We start from the raw sequence: 17,463 nt of genomic DNA, 5'->3' as shown, positions 1-17,463 counted from the left end.
TGGACAACAGCAATGTGCAAGGGCATGGTGGAATGGCTCCCTTATTTAAAAAGGCTAAACAGATTAGGGCTCTTCAGCTTGGAGAAGAGTCGAAGCAGGGATATAATAGAGGTTTATAAAATCATGAGCGGTATGTAACAAGTAAATAGGGAATGGTTATTTACCCTTTTAAATAGTATTAGGAGTAGAGGACACTCCATGAAACTGGTAGCAGATTTACAACAAATTTGAGAAGGTATGTTTTCAGTTAACGCCCAATTGAGCTGCGGAATTTGTTGCTAGAGGATATGGTCAAAGTTAATAGCATAGCTGGTTAAAAAAGGGTTTGGACAAATTTCTGGTGGCTAGGGTCATTAATGTTTATTAGGTAGGTAGGCAGGGACGGGGCAGTGACATGGAGGCGATCTTCTGAGTATTTCCATCTGACCCTGACTGGCCAATGTCAAAGACAGGATACTTGGCTCTATGGACCATGGTGTTTGGGTATTTGCCAGGTTCTTGTGGCCTGGTTTGGCCTCTGTTGGAAACAGGATGCTGGGCTTGATGGACCCTTGGTCTGACCCAGCATGACAATTTCTTATGTTCTTATTGGTCTAAACCAGCATGGAATTTTTTATGTTCTTACTTTTCACTATTTCTATTTTGGCAGTAAACATCCTTCTATTTCTCTATCACAATAATTTCCTGTTAGAAAAGAAAACATTTTGCTAAATATTTATATCCACCACCTATATCCATTTAGAGGCCAATGTTAAGTAAACCATTTAGTAGACAGGTTATAGGACTAAAGTTAGCTCAATAACTTGTCCCATCCCACTGAATATACTAGCTTTAAAGTTATCCAGCTGCATGTAGCCATATTTTTAAAGATATCCAGCTAAGTAGCACTGATATTAAAGAACAAAAACCAGACAAATAAATGAGCCAGCGGGCCAATCTCTTACCTCCCCCCCCCCCCCCCCCCCCCCGCCAAATATCTTATAAAGGCCCTATCGAGCCACACTCTCCTCACCCCTCAGACCTTTAAATGGTATCGCGACCCCCCCATCCTGGTGTTCTATAAAATCACATATGACCCCCTCCCTTCCCTCCCACCCACCTGCAAGGATTATAAACATTGTGGCACCTAACCCCTTTCCCTGACCCTCACCAACCTCCCCCCAATACCTTATCCTTTATTGCCGGGAGCAAGGGACCATCTGCCCCTCTCCCAGCACCTCCAGCGCTGTTCAGATTAGAGGCATAATTTTGTAATTACCCAATTGCATTTATGCAAGTTGAGGCACAGGAAAACAGGATGACTTGTCCATGCAAGGAATCAGTGATGTTTGAATTCCTTGGTCTCTTGGCTTGTAGTTTACTTCTAATTTTATTACTGTTATTTTCATTAAACATGAAAATTTGTATGAAATCTAATTTAATTCCCAAATGATATAAATAATAAGCAAATGATATACAATTTACTGCAATATCACACTTATCTTCAGAATTCCATAAGCAGTTGACATCTGCTGCTGTTCTTTTTGCCAATAAGATTATAAAATGTATGTCCTAGGCAGTGCAATTTTGACATGCTTCTTTCGGAAACCATGTTCATTATCTTTGTGAAAGGAATACCACACTTTCATCAACGATATCCTTCTAGATTGTATGACAGTTCTTTGGCATACATTCCATTTACTGTTTTTCATTCCCTAGATTGTATTGGGTCTAAGATCATTCTGCTTTCATAAGATAGGCTATACTTTTGATTCATTTGGTTAACTTTCAATGAGACAACTGACTTTATGCAAATCATAAACATAGATACTGTATTGCAAGCATGGTGATTCTCAATATCACAAACCAGCAGTTTAATACAGCTGTCTGATGGCTGTATTCATTCTAACTGTTAATTTTGGACTTCGGTTGTTTTCCTAAGATTCAGCCAGTAGCAACACTATGCAGCCAGTGTTATGAGCAGTATCTCTTTTATGCTGCAGATATAAGTAGAAAGTCTTGGGTGAAGTCCATGGAAGTCAAAAATCTTAACATGGCGGTGGGTTCCCAGCATGTCCCCTTCTTCTCCCCACCTATCATGCCCGCGGTGCATTGGGATCTGAGCTTACAGCAGGAATCAAATCCTATGGGAGCGCGCAATGCCCGGGGAGAGGGCAAGGCAGGATCAATGGGAAACTCTTAAAGGCCGGAGTGGTCCACGGCCATTTTAATACTGCGGGCCCCTCTGGCTGAATCCTTTGGTGGGGGGTGTGCTTCTTACCAACATCTTTAGCTTTCTTGTTTCCTTCCCTTCCCTCCCCTTCCAAACCAAGCACCGGGATGTCACTAAAGAACAAAGTCTCAATATGGCCATGCGCCTGCCCTGTTATTCACACTGCAGTCAGGGAACCACGTCAGCGCCTGCTATTGCCAACACCACCATGAGGGGTTTGCATGAGGCTTGCTGCATCAGCATCTGCCTTTCTCTCCCGATTCAGGAACACATCAGGACAACACAGATCTACATCTGGACTATGGGGTCACAAGGCAGCAAGTGATACAAACTTCAGACATTGGGAGTCAAGCTACTAAGCAGGGAAGAGACATGAGAAGCAATAGACATGCAGAGATGGGGAGACACAGAGCTCAGTGATGAGGACCTGTGGCTATTTTAGACTCATTTGATGAGCTTTTGTTCTAGGATTTAATAACAGAACATTGCTGTATCACAAAGACCTGGCTTAAGGCCTTAGAAGGCATTGATCTGTCACAAACAATTCCTCCCAGCTGGTTGGTTCATTATCAGCCATGGGGAAGGAGTGGGTCTTATTTTGATGGGCTCTTTTTCTTGCCCTAGAGCTTATTTACTTTAAAGAGAAGGGTTTGAAAGTAACATGGTAAGAATAGAAGACCAGATACAACCAGGGCTTTTTCTCATCTGTCATTCCCCAAATGCACAGATCAGTATTTTACTTTAACTTTCTGAATTGATTGCAGAGACATCATTGAAATTTGCCAAATCCATAAGTCCTTGCTGACCTCAATGTTATGTTTATACTTATACATTGCCTTCTTCAAACAGAGGTCTAACCCAAAATGACTTACAAAATAATCAGTTCATAAACTTACAATAAAATACGATAATTACTAAACCTACTCCACGAAGCCTCTGTAATAGGACGGAATGATCAAGGGTATAAAATGCTGCTGACAAATCCAAACGGCCTACTATCGATCGAGGCGCCTCATTTAGGACCAGATTCATTAAGGCTTTTCTCCCATTTTATGTCTTTGGGAAAACCCTTAGTAAATCAGGTCCTAAATGTTGTTATGTGATGTTATATTCAGTATACTGCCTTGCCTAAACCAAGATTCAGCTCAAAGTAGTTTACAGAATAATCAATGTGCATGTAGACTCTCATTAATCCTTTAAAGCAGTTAATTTTGTAAGGCAGTACGTCTGCATTGGGCTTCTCACAGTTGGTCGCAGTATCTACTCACAGCGCTGAGCTGAGAAAATCGGTGCAATTCTCAGTAGGCGATCTTTCAGGGGGCAATAGTTCATTTATTCACTTATTTATAACTTCCATTTATAAATCATCTAATCCATTCAGAAGCTCCAAAGGAGTACAGAACATTCAACAAAAATGAACACAAATATACTTAAAGCACATGCATACACCTACTGGTTACAATTCTTTGCGGGGTTTGCCAGTCCAGTTTGATTATCTATCTCGTCATGCACAGCTCATTAAATGGACTTGCCACGCACAAACGCTAAGCTTTTACGGATAGGCCCCGAACAGATGAAGCCGAGTGCTGTGCTTCTTCAGTGCCTGAATAATTTTTGGATTTATTAATCAGTCCAGCTCTTTTTCATTCCTGCCGCTACATTTCAGGCAACATATACTACAAAACAGTAAGATTTTTTTTTATTTAGCATTACATTTTGTGACACAAGTGACAGACTCATTCCAGATAAAAATATCATGCTGCAGTTACTCTGTTTTTTTCAGTTTCTATATTTATTACTAGAATTTCCACTGCAGGCTCTTTCTTTATCATTTCCAGAGCATGGTATGTTTTCAGTCCCAGAAGAAGTAACAAAATGTGTAGCATGACTCTTCTAGTATTATTTTAAGTTTACAGATCCCTCTCTGATTGGTATGGGTTGTCCGGTGTATGTTTGCAAATTAATTCTCCTGAAACTGATCAGGAGATTCCTCTCCAGCCACAGTACTGACCCTTCAATAGGTAATAAAAATTACAGGGGAATCAGAATGTTTTCCTCCCTGCCCTCCCCTTTCCCCTTGACGTATCCTCTTAGCCTTCTTACCAAGTAACATACGTTCCGGAATTTTTCATTTTTTTTTTCTTTCTTAGAGAATGGTGCATCCAAAATTCTGATTTTGAAAGAAATTCAGTGACAAGGAAGGAGTGCTGCCAGCAAGCCCTGTGCTCTTTCTTACTTTCTCTCACATTTCAGTGCGCTTGGAGCTCCCTGCCACTATGCAACTTTTAATTTCAGTGGCAGGTTGGCTTGAATCCAATGTGCTTCCAATTCCAGGCAATCTATTGTCCTTTCTTGTAGTATGAAGGGGTTTTTTTTTCCCCTCCCTGGTCCCAATCACTGTTCTTTCTCTGATTATAGAGTTGCCTAGGACTCCAAAAGTTCATGACTGGCTTTGAAGTTTGAGGTTTTCTATAAGCTCTTCATTTATTTTCTTTGGATTTTTCAATGCATGCCCTGGTGGGTGGGGGAGGGGAGCAGAGACAAAGCATGTTGCAGGCATCCAACATCAGGAGAACCAAATAATAAAGGAAGGAGAAAGCAGTGTTATTTATGCATGGAAAAGCAAAGAGGACAATTTTCAAACAAATGCGTGCGGTGGCATTCACGCATATACATGGCCAGGAGCAGATATGCACAAGTATTTTATAACATGTGCATTTTATAAGAAACGTGTATCTCGACCCGCAGCATATGCGTGCATGTAGGCTTACACATGAATACATGCAATGCATTGAAACCATGTATATTAGGGATGTGAATCGTTTTTTGACGATAAAAAATATCGTCCGATATATTTTAAATCGTCAAAAATCGTTAGAGCCGCGATACAATAACAATTCCCCTGATTTATCGTCAAAAAATCGTAAATCAGGGGAAGGGGGAGGGGAAGGGGGAGGGCGGGAAAACCGGCACACTAAAACAACCCTAAAACCCACCCCGACCCTTTAAAATAAATCCCCCACCCTCCCGAACCCCCCCCAAAATGCCTTAAATTACCTGGGGTCCAGAGGAAGGGTCCCGGTGTGATCTTTTACTCTCGGACCTCCGCTGCGTTGTAGAAATGGCGCCGGCGCTACCTTTGCCTTGTCATATGACAGGTCAAAGGTAGCGCCGGCGCCATTTTGTTTTTTGTCCCCCGACGTCAGGAGCGTAGGAGATCGCTCCCGGACCCCCGCTGGACCCCCAGGGACTTTTGGCCAGCTTGGGGGGGCCTCCTGACCCCCACAAGACTTGCCAAAAGTCCAGCGGGGGTCCGGGAACGACTTCCTGCACGCAAATCGTTTTTCCGTACGGAAAATGGCGCCGACCGTACGGTGTATGGCCGGCGCCATTTTCCGTACGGAAAAAGATTCGCGGTAGGAGATCGCTCCCGGACCCCCGCTGGACCCCCAGGGACTTTTGGCCAGCTTGGGGGGGCCTCCTGACCCCCACAAGACTTGCCAAAAGTCCAGCGGGGGTCCGGAACGACCTCCTCCAGTCGAATCGTGTTGCCGTACGGCCGGCGCCATTTTGCGCAAAATGGCGCCGGCCGTACAGCAACACGATTCGACTGCAGGAGGTCATTCCGGACCCCCTCTGGACTTTTGGCAAGTCTTGGGGGGGTCAGGAGGCCCCCCCCAAGCTGGCCAAAAGTCCCTGGGGGTCCAGCGGGGGTCTGGGAGCGATCTCCTACACTCCTGACGGGGGACAAAAAACAAAATGGCGCCGGCGCTACCTTTGACCTGTCATATGACAAGGCAAAGGTAGCGCCGGCGCCATTTCTACAACGCAGCGGAGGTCCGAGAGTAAAAGATCACACCGGGACCCTTCCTCTGGACCCCAGGTAATTTAAGGCATTTTGGGGGGTTTCGGGAGGGTGGGGGATTTATTTTAAAGGGTCGGGGTAGGTTTTAGGGTTGTTTTAGTGTGCCGGTTTTCCCGCCCTCCCCCTTCCCCTCCCCCCCACTGGACCCCAGGTAATTTAAGGCATTTTGGGGGGGTTCGGGAGGGTGGGGGATTTATTTTAAAGGGTCGGGGTGGGTTTTAGGGATGTATTAGTGTGCCGGTTTTCGATTTACACGATTTACACGATATTTAAAAAACCCAAACTGCAACGATCCGATTCCCTCCCCCTCCCAGCCGAAATCGATCGTTAAGACGATCGATCACACGATTCACATCTCTAATGTATATTATTATTTTTAAAATATACCTGCGTATATTTTAGGTGCTAAAGTAAAGTAGGTCTTAACTTGCATACGTTTCGGTTTAGGTGCATAAGTCAGCCAATTGTAAAATGTGCACATGAATGAAATTACCAGTTTTACCAATTCATCCACCAGTTCATCCAGTCTTTCACCAGGTCATCGAGACCTTCCTGGTTCTTCAGCCTGAAATCCTTCCAGTTTACCCAGACTTCTTAGCCAATCATTTCTACACAATAAATGTGTTTAATATGACTTACGCCAGATTAATTAGCATATGTAAAACTACATAAGTAAGCTGGCAAATGTACATGTGTAATTTTCATTTAAAATAGCAACTTACGCATGTAAGTGTTGACCCTGCCCCAGAATGCCCCAGGCTGCCTCTTTAATACACGCTTATATGTGTGTGCGAAATTGAAAATACACATGCATTTTTTACTTTTATAAAATACAGAATACGTGAGTAGAGGCTGCTTATGCGCTTATATCCTCATTTTTAAAACATGTAATGATTGGTGGCTCTGTAGGTTTTGAAAGAAGACCAGTATGTCGTCGAGATATACTACTTCACAGCTGTACAACATGTCCCTGAAGATTTCATTCATTATGTTTTGAAATACAGCTGGGGCATTGCAAAACCCGAAAGGCATGACTAAATATTCAAAATGGCCATTGCGGGTATTAAATGCTGTCTTCCATTCATCCCCCTGGCGTATTCGGACCAAGTTATATGCCCCTCTGAGGTCCAGCTTTGTGAATATTTTAGCCCCTTGGAGCCGATCAAAGAGTTCAGAGATCAACGGCAATGGATAGCGGTCCTTCATGGTAATCTCATTTAAGCCACTGTAGTCTATACATGGGCAAAGGGATCTATCCTTCTTACCCACAAAAAAGAATCCGGCTCTGGCTGGAGATTTAGAAGGCCGAATGAAACCCTTCGCCAAGTTCTCTTGAATATAGGCTGACATAGCCTGGGTCTCAGACAGAGAAAGTGGGTACACCCTTCCTCTGGGAGGTTCAGAGTTAGATATTAAGTTGATGGCGCAGTGAAAGGATTGGTGAGGGGGCAGAGTATCTGCTGCCTTCTTAGAGTACACGTCTTGATAGGATGAATATTGCTGAGGTAGTCCTGGAAGTTAGGTGGTAGTGCACAGGCATGGCATGGGAGTGACCACTTGTAGGCATTTCCCATGCAATCTGTTCCCCATTGGGATAGTTCCAAAGTGTTCCAATCAAACTGGGGCGAGTGCGTCTATAACCATGGTAATCCAAGTGCTACCAGGTATATAGCTTTATCCAAGACCAGGAAGGAGATGGTCTCCAAATGGAGTGACCCCATGCGGAGATGAATAGGTTGAGTAGAGTAAGAGACCTCACCAGGAAGTGGCTCGCCATGTATGGATGATAGCAGCAGTGGCATAGGTGTCTGGACTGTGAGAATTCATAGGTGCTCTACAAGTTGTCTGAGTATGAAGTATCCCCCAGCACCGGAGTCCACTAGGGCTAATTTGTGGAATTCGAGAGTATTCGAAATGATGGAGACTGGAAGAGTCAGTGGAGGAGATGGAGAAGTTAGACCTAGGAGGAGTCCTCCGGCGGATCCTAGGTTTGCGAGTTTCCTGGACAGATAGGACAGGAGGGAATTGCATGGCCAGGTTGCCCACAGTACATGCAGAGGCCTAATCTTCTACGATAAAGCCTCTCCTTGGTTGTTAGGTGGCTGCGGCCTAATTGCATGGGTTCTTCCTCCTCGATACTGGGTATAAAAGTGGTCTGCGTAACCAGTGCTGGACGAAAGCGTGGAACTCCTGGTGTCATCTTCTTAGGACCCTTTACCTTTTGTGACCGCTCATGCAGATGACGATCAATTCGTCCCACAAGATCAATGAGGGACTCCAAGGTATCAGGGAGCTCACAGGCTGCTAATTCGTCTTTGATGCGAAAGTTAAGACCTTCCACAAAAATAGTTCGCAGACAATCCAGTTCCCAATGTAACTCAGAAGCCAAGGTTTTAAACTCAATAACATAGTCTGTCAGAGGTTTCGTACCTTATTGAAGGTGTAGGAATGTAGATCCAGCGACTGTCTTACGAGCAGGGTCATCAAACACAGAATGAAAGAGAGTAAGAAAGCCCATCAAATCACTGAGGATTGGATCATTATGCTCCCTGAGAGGAGAAGCCCAGGCCAGGGCTTTCCCGTCTAAAAGAGACAGGATGTACGTAGTTTTGGACACTGCATCTGGGAAATAGGTAGGTTGTAAGGAGAAGTACATACAGCACTGGTTCAGGAAGCCTCTGCATAATAGGGGATCACCTGTAAAACGAGTGGGTGCAAGCAATGGCACAGAAAGTCTTACAGGTCTAGCAGGTGAAGAGGCGGTAGCCTTGTCAGGCAGACATGCAGCATTCAGTCGAGAACTTAACTGATTGAAAGCATTAGCCAGAGTCTCTATTGTCCTTTGCTGTTCAGCCAGATGCTGGGCCAGGCTAGGGATGGCCTGGATAGCTGAGACCTGAGCCGGGTCCATGGAGTTAGCAATCTGTTATGTTTTTGTAAAAATGTGAACCCTGGGCTGAGATGAGAGGTGTCTTCGCCCACAGGGAAGAGCCCTGTGAGCCTCATCGACAGCAAGCGTAGTTTCAATGGCATCGAACACAGAAGTAGAGACTTTGTTATGAAGGAAGGAAAAAATAATGTCCAAAGAGCTGGAGATGTAATAGTACAGCCCCGAGCAATGGGAAATACCCAGAGCGAGGCCACAGATGAGAAGATCCAGTAATGACCCGTGAAGCGGGGTACACCAGGGAATCCCCTCTGACGAGTGTAGGCACCTTAGGAATATAGATCCGGTAGTGGCCCGCAGAGCAGGGTATGCCGAGGATGTCTGTACAGTAGATGTTGAAGAACTGGTAGAAATATCGGAACCCGGAAGTGGCTCCCGTAGTTGGTGTGTTAATACTCTGCAGTGCAGGGAATGCTGAATAGCTTCTATTGAAGGAAAGGTGGTAGTAGCCCGAGGCTCGTGGTACACCGTGGGAAATCCTCATTACAGTTCGTATAGTAGAAGTCAGTAGAGGTACTCCCAAGAGATGGTTCCAGGAGAGAGAGAAACATGAGAAGCAGGTCTGGTAGCAGTCAGGCAGGTAGGCCCTCCGAGGAGCGGATAGCCGGGAACGCAAGGGAGCCCCCGAGGAGCGGGTACCTAGAGCGTTGGATGCCAAGATCAAAATCAGGAACAGGAAGTCCTCGAATGAGATGGATTCAGCAAGGCGGAACTCCTTGCTAACTCATAGAAGGCAAGGGCTGTCAGGTTAAATACAATAGCAGATTGATGTCATCGGGAGGGGACGCCCCCGAGGTTCCCGCCATGACGTGTACAAAGGAGGCCCTTGCGCGTGCGCCTAAGTAATTCCAGATCCAAGATGGCAGTCGGCAGTGCCCATGCTGTCCCGGGAACGCCGGAGAGGTCGGCGGAGATTAGCAGAGACCGCCATTCTTCTCAGACTTGACGGTGCAGGGAGAAAAGAGGTGAGTATGAGAGGTCGCAGTCGTCTGCGACTGACAGGCATAACAATACAGAACTGGAAGATAAAACTTTCTCATAGACTTGTTCAAAATGGCTGCCTTCATGGTTCTGTTTGAAGTTTTGCGTGATAAGGCGATAAAAAGAATTGTCCCTGAGGCAAGCTTTTAACATGCTGAAACAATGTAGTGTCAGGCGTAACCAGAGCTGGATGAGAGTGTGGAACTCCTGGTCTGGCTGGAACATGAAGAGACTTACATCCAGTGTGGATGTTTTTGCAGATTTGTTGCCAACCTATTAGAAAACAAAGAGGACTACTGAAGTGCTCAGTTGTGCTTCCAGAGTTTGCACCAAATATGGCTACAATCTGCAGATAAAGATTCGTTTAGGTCATCAGTTTTTAAGTGCAATTGAAAATGTGAAAAAGTAGATTGATACTCACTGTTTTATAAGATCCAATAACAGTGATTAAGTTATACTAGTATATAATCATTAGGGATGTGAATCGTTTTTTGACGATTTAAAATATCGTCCGATATATTTTAAATCGTCAAAAATCGTTAGAGCCACGATACAATAACAATTCCCCCGATTTATCGTCAAAAAATCGTAAATCGGGGGAAGGGGGAGGGCGGGAAAACCGGCACACTAAAACACCCTAAAACCCACCCCGACCCTTTAAAATAAATCCCCCACCCTCCCGAACCCCCCCAAAATGCCTTAAATTACCTGGGGGTCCAGCGGGGATCCAGAACGACCTCCTGCAATCGAATCGTGTTGTCTTCAGCCGGCGCCATTTTGCGCCACCATTTTGCAAAATGGCGGTGCAAAATGGCGCCGGCTGAAGACAACACGTTCACGATTTTAACGATATTTTAAAAACCCAAACGGCGACGATACAATTCCCTCCCCCTTCCAGCCGAAATCGATCGTTAAGACGATCGAGGACACGATTCACATCTCTAATAATCATACGGGGTATAACAAGCCAGTTTTTTTTGGCAGACTTTCACCTTGTATGATACTTATTTGTAATATGTATGAATGAAGATAATAGGACTAGCACACTGTCCTCTATGTATTTGAATTTATATTAGTTGAAACTAGTGTTTGGATTTCAGTTGGTAAGATTGGTAGTTTCTCAAGTTTAGCTCTATAATCAAAAGACCTACATATAAAGATTAAGAAAAAAGAAACTAAACAGTAAGACGGTAACTTTCTAACCATCACGTGAGAGCACATTGATGCACATATGTTGGCCCACGCCAAGGAATGCCATTTTATAATTTGCGTACATGTACATGCACATGTTATAAAATAGCCTGAAGTGGGTACGCAAATCCTACTTCTACCATGTAAGTTGGGGTATTTTATAGGGGGCGCAAGCCGACGCCATTCCCAGTTTACCACTTCATTCACCAGTTCACTCAGTTAGCAGCTAGGTCCTTCAGACCCCCCTGGTTTGAAAGCCTGTACTCCCCCCAGTTACCTCAGACCCTTTAAATCCCTCTGAAATGGCTCAATCATTTTCTTTTATAACTTGCACATCATCCATAGCAGAAGCAAAGTTATGAGGCAGGGGACCTCGGTGCGGCCATGGCACATAAGTATTTACACATGCATCTCTTGGCCAGGCTGCACTGCGCCATTTACGTGCACATCTGGGCACTTTTAAAATTATGGTTGGCACGCGCAAGCCCGAATTATTCACGTGTCCCCTAATTACTGAGTGTGCCAAGCTTTTAAAATTCACCTTTATGTGTTGAAGTGCTGTTTATCTTTGTTCAGAATAAAAAATGGCATACGCTGTGTGTGAAAAACATCCAGCATCAAATGGTATACATTAATATATTCCTTTAAATTTTCTTAGGCAATCTACAAGATGGTTTCTTCAGTAATGAAAATGCCAGAAGATGAGTCAACACCAGAGAAAAGAACAGAAAAAATCTTTCGGCAGATGGATACCAATCGGGATGGTATGGTCTTAATATACACCAACCTGTGGTTAAAACGTTGTGTTCCTGAGCAGTGACAAACATTTAGAAAGTGAAGAAGGGGAAGTGACGTTATCCCTTTCTAATACTGCTAGGGAGATTGCTCTGTACAGTTTTCTTTTCAATACCTCTTTATTTGAGAGAATCAATTACTGTTACAAAGATAAAATAAAGTATAATCACATTCTAATATCATTGATCACAAAAATTTGAATAGAAACCCAATTTGAGTAAATTGGCTGACTCAATTGTTTTAGTCAAGGTTCCTATCATATCTAGTATACAAACACTATGAACCAAAATGTCTAAAGTTTATTTTTACCTCTCATTTTCTTTTATTTCCCTTACATTCATAATCACACACAAACAACAAACAAATCCCAAAACCAGCCACCCATGTCGATCACATGCTACTATGTACTATGTACAATATGGCAGCTCACTACTGCATATCACATAATGATGATTCAAAGTCTGGTTTCCCACGGACATTTAGCTAGCATCTTATTTATACAATTTCTTGTGTTTGACTAATGCCTCTGTAAATTTCTTGTATTTGTCTCCATCAAATAGGAGTGGGTATTTAGAAGAAATGAAATAGGAAATTAGACAAAATTTCATATTTGTTTCATTTTGTTCTCAAAGCAAAACGATTGAAAATCCGACAAAATTTCATTGGTTTTCACATTTCGTTTTGAAAACAAAATTGATCCGTCAGGCGTACAGCCAGGCCTGAAGCTGGGGCCTAGACACAGGCCCAGAGAATAGGCCGAGGCCCAAAGCAGGGGCCTCATCCAAACCTCATCCAGCTAATTGTGCTGCCATACATCAAAATGGCACCCTCCGCTGGGGAGGATGCATGGGGGTTAATTAACTCCAGTGCCTCCCAAGCAAACAGCATCATTTCATTGCTGAAGAAAGAAAAAAGAGGACGGGCCAGAAAGCCTCAGGGGCCTGCTGCAGGGCCGGTGCCTGACCTCTGGGTTGGATCCTGGAATTGGGCCTGGGATTAGGCCAAGGCCCCAGCATCAGGAGCCAATATCCAGACCAGGCCATGCATTAGGCCTGGGCCTGGTCCCTGGCCTAGGCCAAGTCCCCAGCATCAGGACTCCGTCTCTGGACTGAGCTGCAGCATCAGGTCCAAGCCTTGCGTAGGGTCTAGGCCGAGGTTGCAGTGACCTATCATGGCTTAGATCTATGCAAGGCCAAGGCTTCAGCCTAGACCTAGATGTTGGGACCATCCCGATTGCCTAGGCCCAGCCTGTAGCCTTATGCTTGTGTAAGCCTAGGCTGCATTAGGTTGCCACAACTTTGGCCTATGCCCTACACAAGGCCCAAGCTTCGGCCTGGACGTAGGCCTTGACATCAGATCCCCCCTTGACCGGTTAAGTGAGGGCTTGGGGAAATCCTGGCCTCGGAATTTGTTTGGGTGGGAGGGATGGGAGGCCTTGGAATGCTCCATTTCTTTTTTTTTTTTTGTTTAGTTTTTGGGGGGGGGTTTTCAATGTTTATTTTGGGGTTTTTTTTTATTAAAATAAAGAAAATAAACATTAAACTCTGGGTGTAGGTTTTGAATAACCTTTCAGAAGGGCATCTTGCAGTTGTTTTGTTAGTCCCACATGAGAGGCTTCTAAGAAAACTAAAAAGTCATGGGATAGGATGTGATGTCCTTTTGTGGATTGCAAGCTGATTAAAAGACAGGAAACAGAGAGTAGTATTAAATGATCAGTTTTCACAGTGGAAAAAGGTAAACAGTAGAGTGCCTCAGTGATCTGTACTTGGGCCGGTGCTTTTCAATATATTTATAAATGATCTGAAAAAGGATACGACGAGTGAAGTGATCAAATTTGCGGATGACAGAAAATTATGTAGAGTAGTTAAATCTCAAGCAGATCGAGATGAATTGCAGGAGGACCTTGCGAGACTGGAAGATTGGGCTTCCAAATGGAAGATGAAATTTAATGTGGACAAGTGCAAAGTGATGCATATAGGGAAAAATAACCCTTGCTGTAGTTACACAATGTTAGGTTCTATCTTAGGAGTTACCACCCAGGAAAGAGTTCTAGGCGTCATAGTGGATAATACATTGAAATTGTTGCTCAGTGTTAGGAATTATTAGGAAGGGAATGGCAAATAAAACTGAGGATGTCATAATGCCCCTGTATCGCTCCATGGTGAGACTACATCTTGAATACTGTGTGCAGTTCTGGTCATCACATCTCAAAAAGGATATAGCTGCAATGGAGAAAGTGCAGAGAAGGGCGACCAAAATAAGCGCATGGAACGACTGCCCCATGAAAAAGGCTATAGAAGTTAGGGCTGTTCCGTTTGGAGAAGAAATGACTGAGGGGGGATATGATTGAAGTCTACAAAATCATGAAAGGACTTGAACTAATTAATGTAAATCACTCAGATAATAGAAGGACCAGGGAGCACTCCATGAAGTTAGCAAGTAGCTCATTTAAAACAAATTGAAGCAAATTATTTTTCACTCAGAGCATAGTTAAGCTCAGGAATTCATTGCCAGAGGATGTGGTTACAGCAGTTAGTGTAACTGGATTTAAAAAAAAGGTTTGGATAAGTTCCTAGAGTTAAAATCCATAAACTGCTATTACAGTAATTAATAAACAAAAGTAGCTTGTGATTTATCTAATTTTTGGGTACTTGCCAGGTACTTGTGACTTGGATTGACCACTGTTGGAAACAGGATACTGGGCTTGATGGACCCTTGGTCTGACCCAGTATGGAATATCTTATGTTCTTATGATTCCTTGGTTGACCCTTGGAGGGTGCAGCATGCTCTTTGTCGTCCCCTATTTTGATTATTTTTCTGGGAAAAGGACTCTGGGGTCTCTTGGACTGAGACCTGGGTAAAAGAATGTAGTTGGTGTGCCTTGCTCTTTGTTTCTCCATGCGTTTGGAAACTTTTTTGTAGTTGAGGAGGACGTTTTTTACACCCTTCCTGCCTCTTGCATGGTTTTCCTTTTTTGCTTAAGACTTTATCCTGTCTTTATATTTTGAGTACCGTAGGCCCAGAGACTCAGTTTTTGCACAGTCTGGAGGAGAGGTGTCTTTTACCTGTAGAAACCCACAGGACCATCTAGGTCTTTTGAGCAGGAATGGATTCACATCCAGACCATTATCTGGGGAGACAAGAGAAGAAGCCCAGAGAGATTAGCTAGATGCATCTTTATCATCTTCACTGACTTCTTCAGAGAGAAAGTAGTAAGGGTTAGCTACAGGAGAGGTAGGTATGCCAGCTTGGGACTTGAGAGTTTATTGATTGAATGGACTAAGTATCTACTCATTCCACAATGGGAAAGAAGATAGGACTTTAGGCTTCATAATTGTCTGGGAGAAGAAATTAACTTTCTACTCATTTTACAATGAGATGAACCTCACAATTAATTTTATAGATTGGAAAGCAGGAGCTAAATTGTGGAAGAAATTGGTTTTATTCATTTAAAGACATTTGCTGGAAGTTGAAGGTCACAAATTTATTGAAAACTCAGATTGTAATTAAATTGAACAGTAACATCAAGAGCTGTAAAGAACTTTTCATTCATTTCTATCAATAAAACTGAGTTTGAAACCAGACTAGCTTCTAGCATTATTATTGCTGCTGTTTATCTACTTGAGATTATAAGTGCTGTTTACAAGGAACTTAAAAGGTGACTTGAGGTAAAACAATGCAATAGGGCCTAGAAATTAATATTCCCCCTATAGGGAATTCTGGACACTCAGAGTGAATTGACATCTTTTTGAGAACTGAGCTATTTGAACTAAGATGTGTGCCCTGGGCTCCTATCTGGGACTTCCCAGCCTAGGGGTTATACACATAAAACATCAGACTATAAAATAAAGAAATCTAAAACATCATAATGGTAAAGCCATACTTATAAAAAAGAATACATGTTTCAAAAATCCCTATAATTATAAACTTATATAAAATGTTTTCAAAATGTCCAAAACACCAATAAACTATCAAATAACACACAATAATTAAAACAAATAAGGATTAAAAAATCCCCTGCTCTCCATATCTGAGACCTTTTGATTTCCAGTCACCCTGAGATAATTGTGGGTTAATGGGGGAATGAGAGGGGACACAAACTTTCTCTCATTTAGAAACATACTTGCTTACTTGCACATACTCATATACATTTTCTCTCTCTCTCTCTCATATGTTCCCACATGCTCTCTCTCTCTTTCTCTCTCTCGCATACACATGCTCTCTCTTTCTCTCTCACCAGAACATACAGACAGCAGTAGTCTCCTTCTTGGGCCCGCATGGCATGTTATCCACACACGAGCCCTCCCATCTGTTCTCATACACACAGACACATGCTCTTACACAAGCTCTCTCTCACACACACACACAAACTCTTTCACATACTCTCAAACATATACACACAAGCTTTCTCACATGCTATTGTTCACACTCACACACATACTCTCACACACACACACACATGCTCACTCTCTCTCTCTCTCCCCCCAAGAATGTGCAGGGTGAAGGCAGCAGCAATTTTCACTTTGTGGGGACCAGCCAACATGACAACTTTCTGTCTTTGATGAAGTGGGCCAGCAGATGGGACAGCCTCCTCTCTGGAGCTGCATAGGCCAGGCCAATGTGGCAGCCTTCTCTCTTCAGCTGCATGGGAGTAGGGAACCAGTGGAGCACAAGTAGCCTTGACTCCCTCTGACCGCCCCTGATACCAGAGCGTAGCAGAGCAGCACAGCAACAATAGATAGTGCAGTGCTGCCTACATAAGTCTGTAGGCAATATATTTCCGGGATTGAAAAAAATGTATTGGCAGTCACTGAGACTTGGGGCACTGATCTTTGGATTTGAGGCATGGGCCTTGTGTGCTCCTTGCAAATGACACCACTGAAAAAATCTGAGCCCTGAGTTGAGGGCAGAGGCACTTGGCCAAATAAAAGATTGCTAAACCCTGCTCTAAAGTGTTTAGTTCCTTAGTTCCGTACCTGAATTTTGTAAACTCTTGTTTTATATTGATCATGGTAAGTCATCATGACACTTGCTCTCCCTGCTGATATAATTGTTAGGATTATTTTTTACCCATAATTTTCATTCTTATTGAAATGCAAAATGTTTACTCTTTGTGGAAGGTGCAAGCAGAAAAGTTTATCTTTCTATTAAAATCTGGTAAACTGACTGAGGTATATTCAAAAGCATTTAGCTGGATAACTCAGACTATACCTGGCTAACTGAAGATTTGGGCACTTATCCAGTTACATTGCAGTTGGATAATAAGTTACCGAGCTAGAATTTAGCTGGATAAGTTAGGGGCATACTTGGGGGGGGGGGGGGGATGTTTCATAACTGGGAGGAGTTGAGTTAGCCGGATTGCTAGACTAGAAGAGTGTGGAGTAGCTGGAGGCCAAAGAGTGGGGCCTATTTAGCTGTTTCCATGCCTGTAAGGAAGATCCAGTGGGTAAGAAGATGAAAGGCCGGTAGTGA

General features: G+C 43.5%; 1 protein-coding gene across 6 annotated transcripts in view; it reads left to right on the top strand.

The window, feature by feature from the left end:
* Positions 1 to 17,463, top strand: part of NCALD (neurocalcin delta) — a 757,024-nt gene that overhangs the window by 726,815 nt on the left and 12,746 nt on the right. For all 6 annotated transcript variants that reach the window (XM_029591831.1, XM_029591833.1, XM_029591830.1 and 3 more), the window contains one exon: positions 11,855 to 11,960. In XM_029591831.1, the coding sequence (XP_029447691.1) occupies positions 11,855 to 11,960 (106 nt within the window). The remainder of the gene's footprint in view (positions 1 to 11,854; positions 11,961 to 17,463) is intronic.

Source organism: Rhinatrema bivittatum, chromosome 2 (genome assembly GCF_901001135.1).
Source record: "Rhinatrema bivittatum chromosome 2, aRhiBiv1.1, whole genome shotgun sequence".
NCBI classification, from domain to species: Eukaryota; Metazoa; Chordata; class Amphibia; order Gymnophiona; family Rhinatrematidae; genus Rhinatrema; species Rhinatrema bivittatum.
Note: the sequence above shows the minus strand (reverse complement) of the source record. Positions and strands in the feature narration are given on the sequence as shown.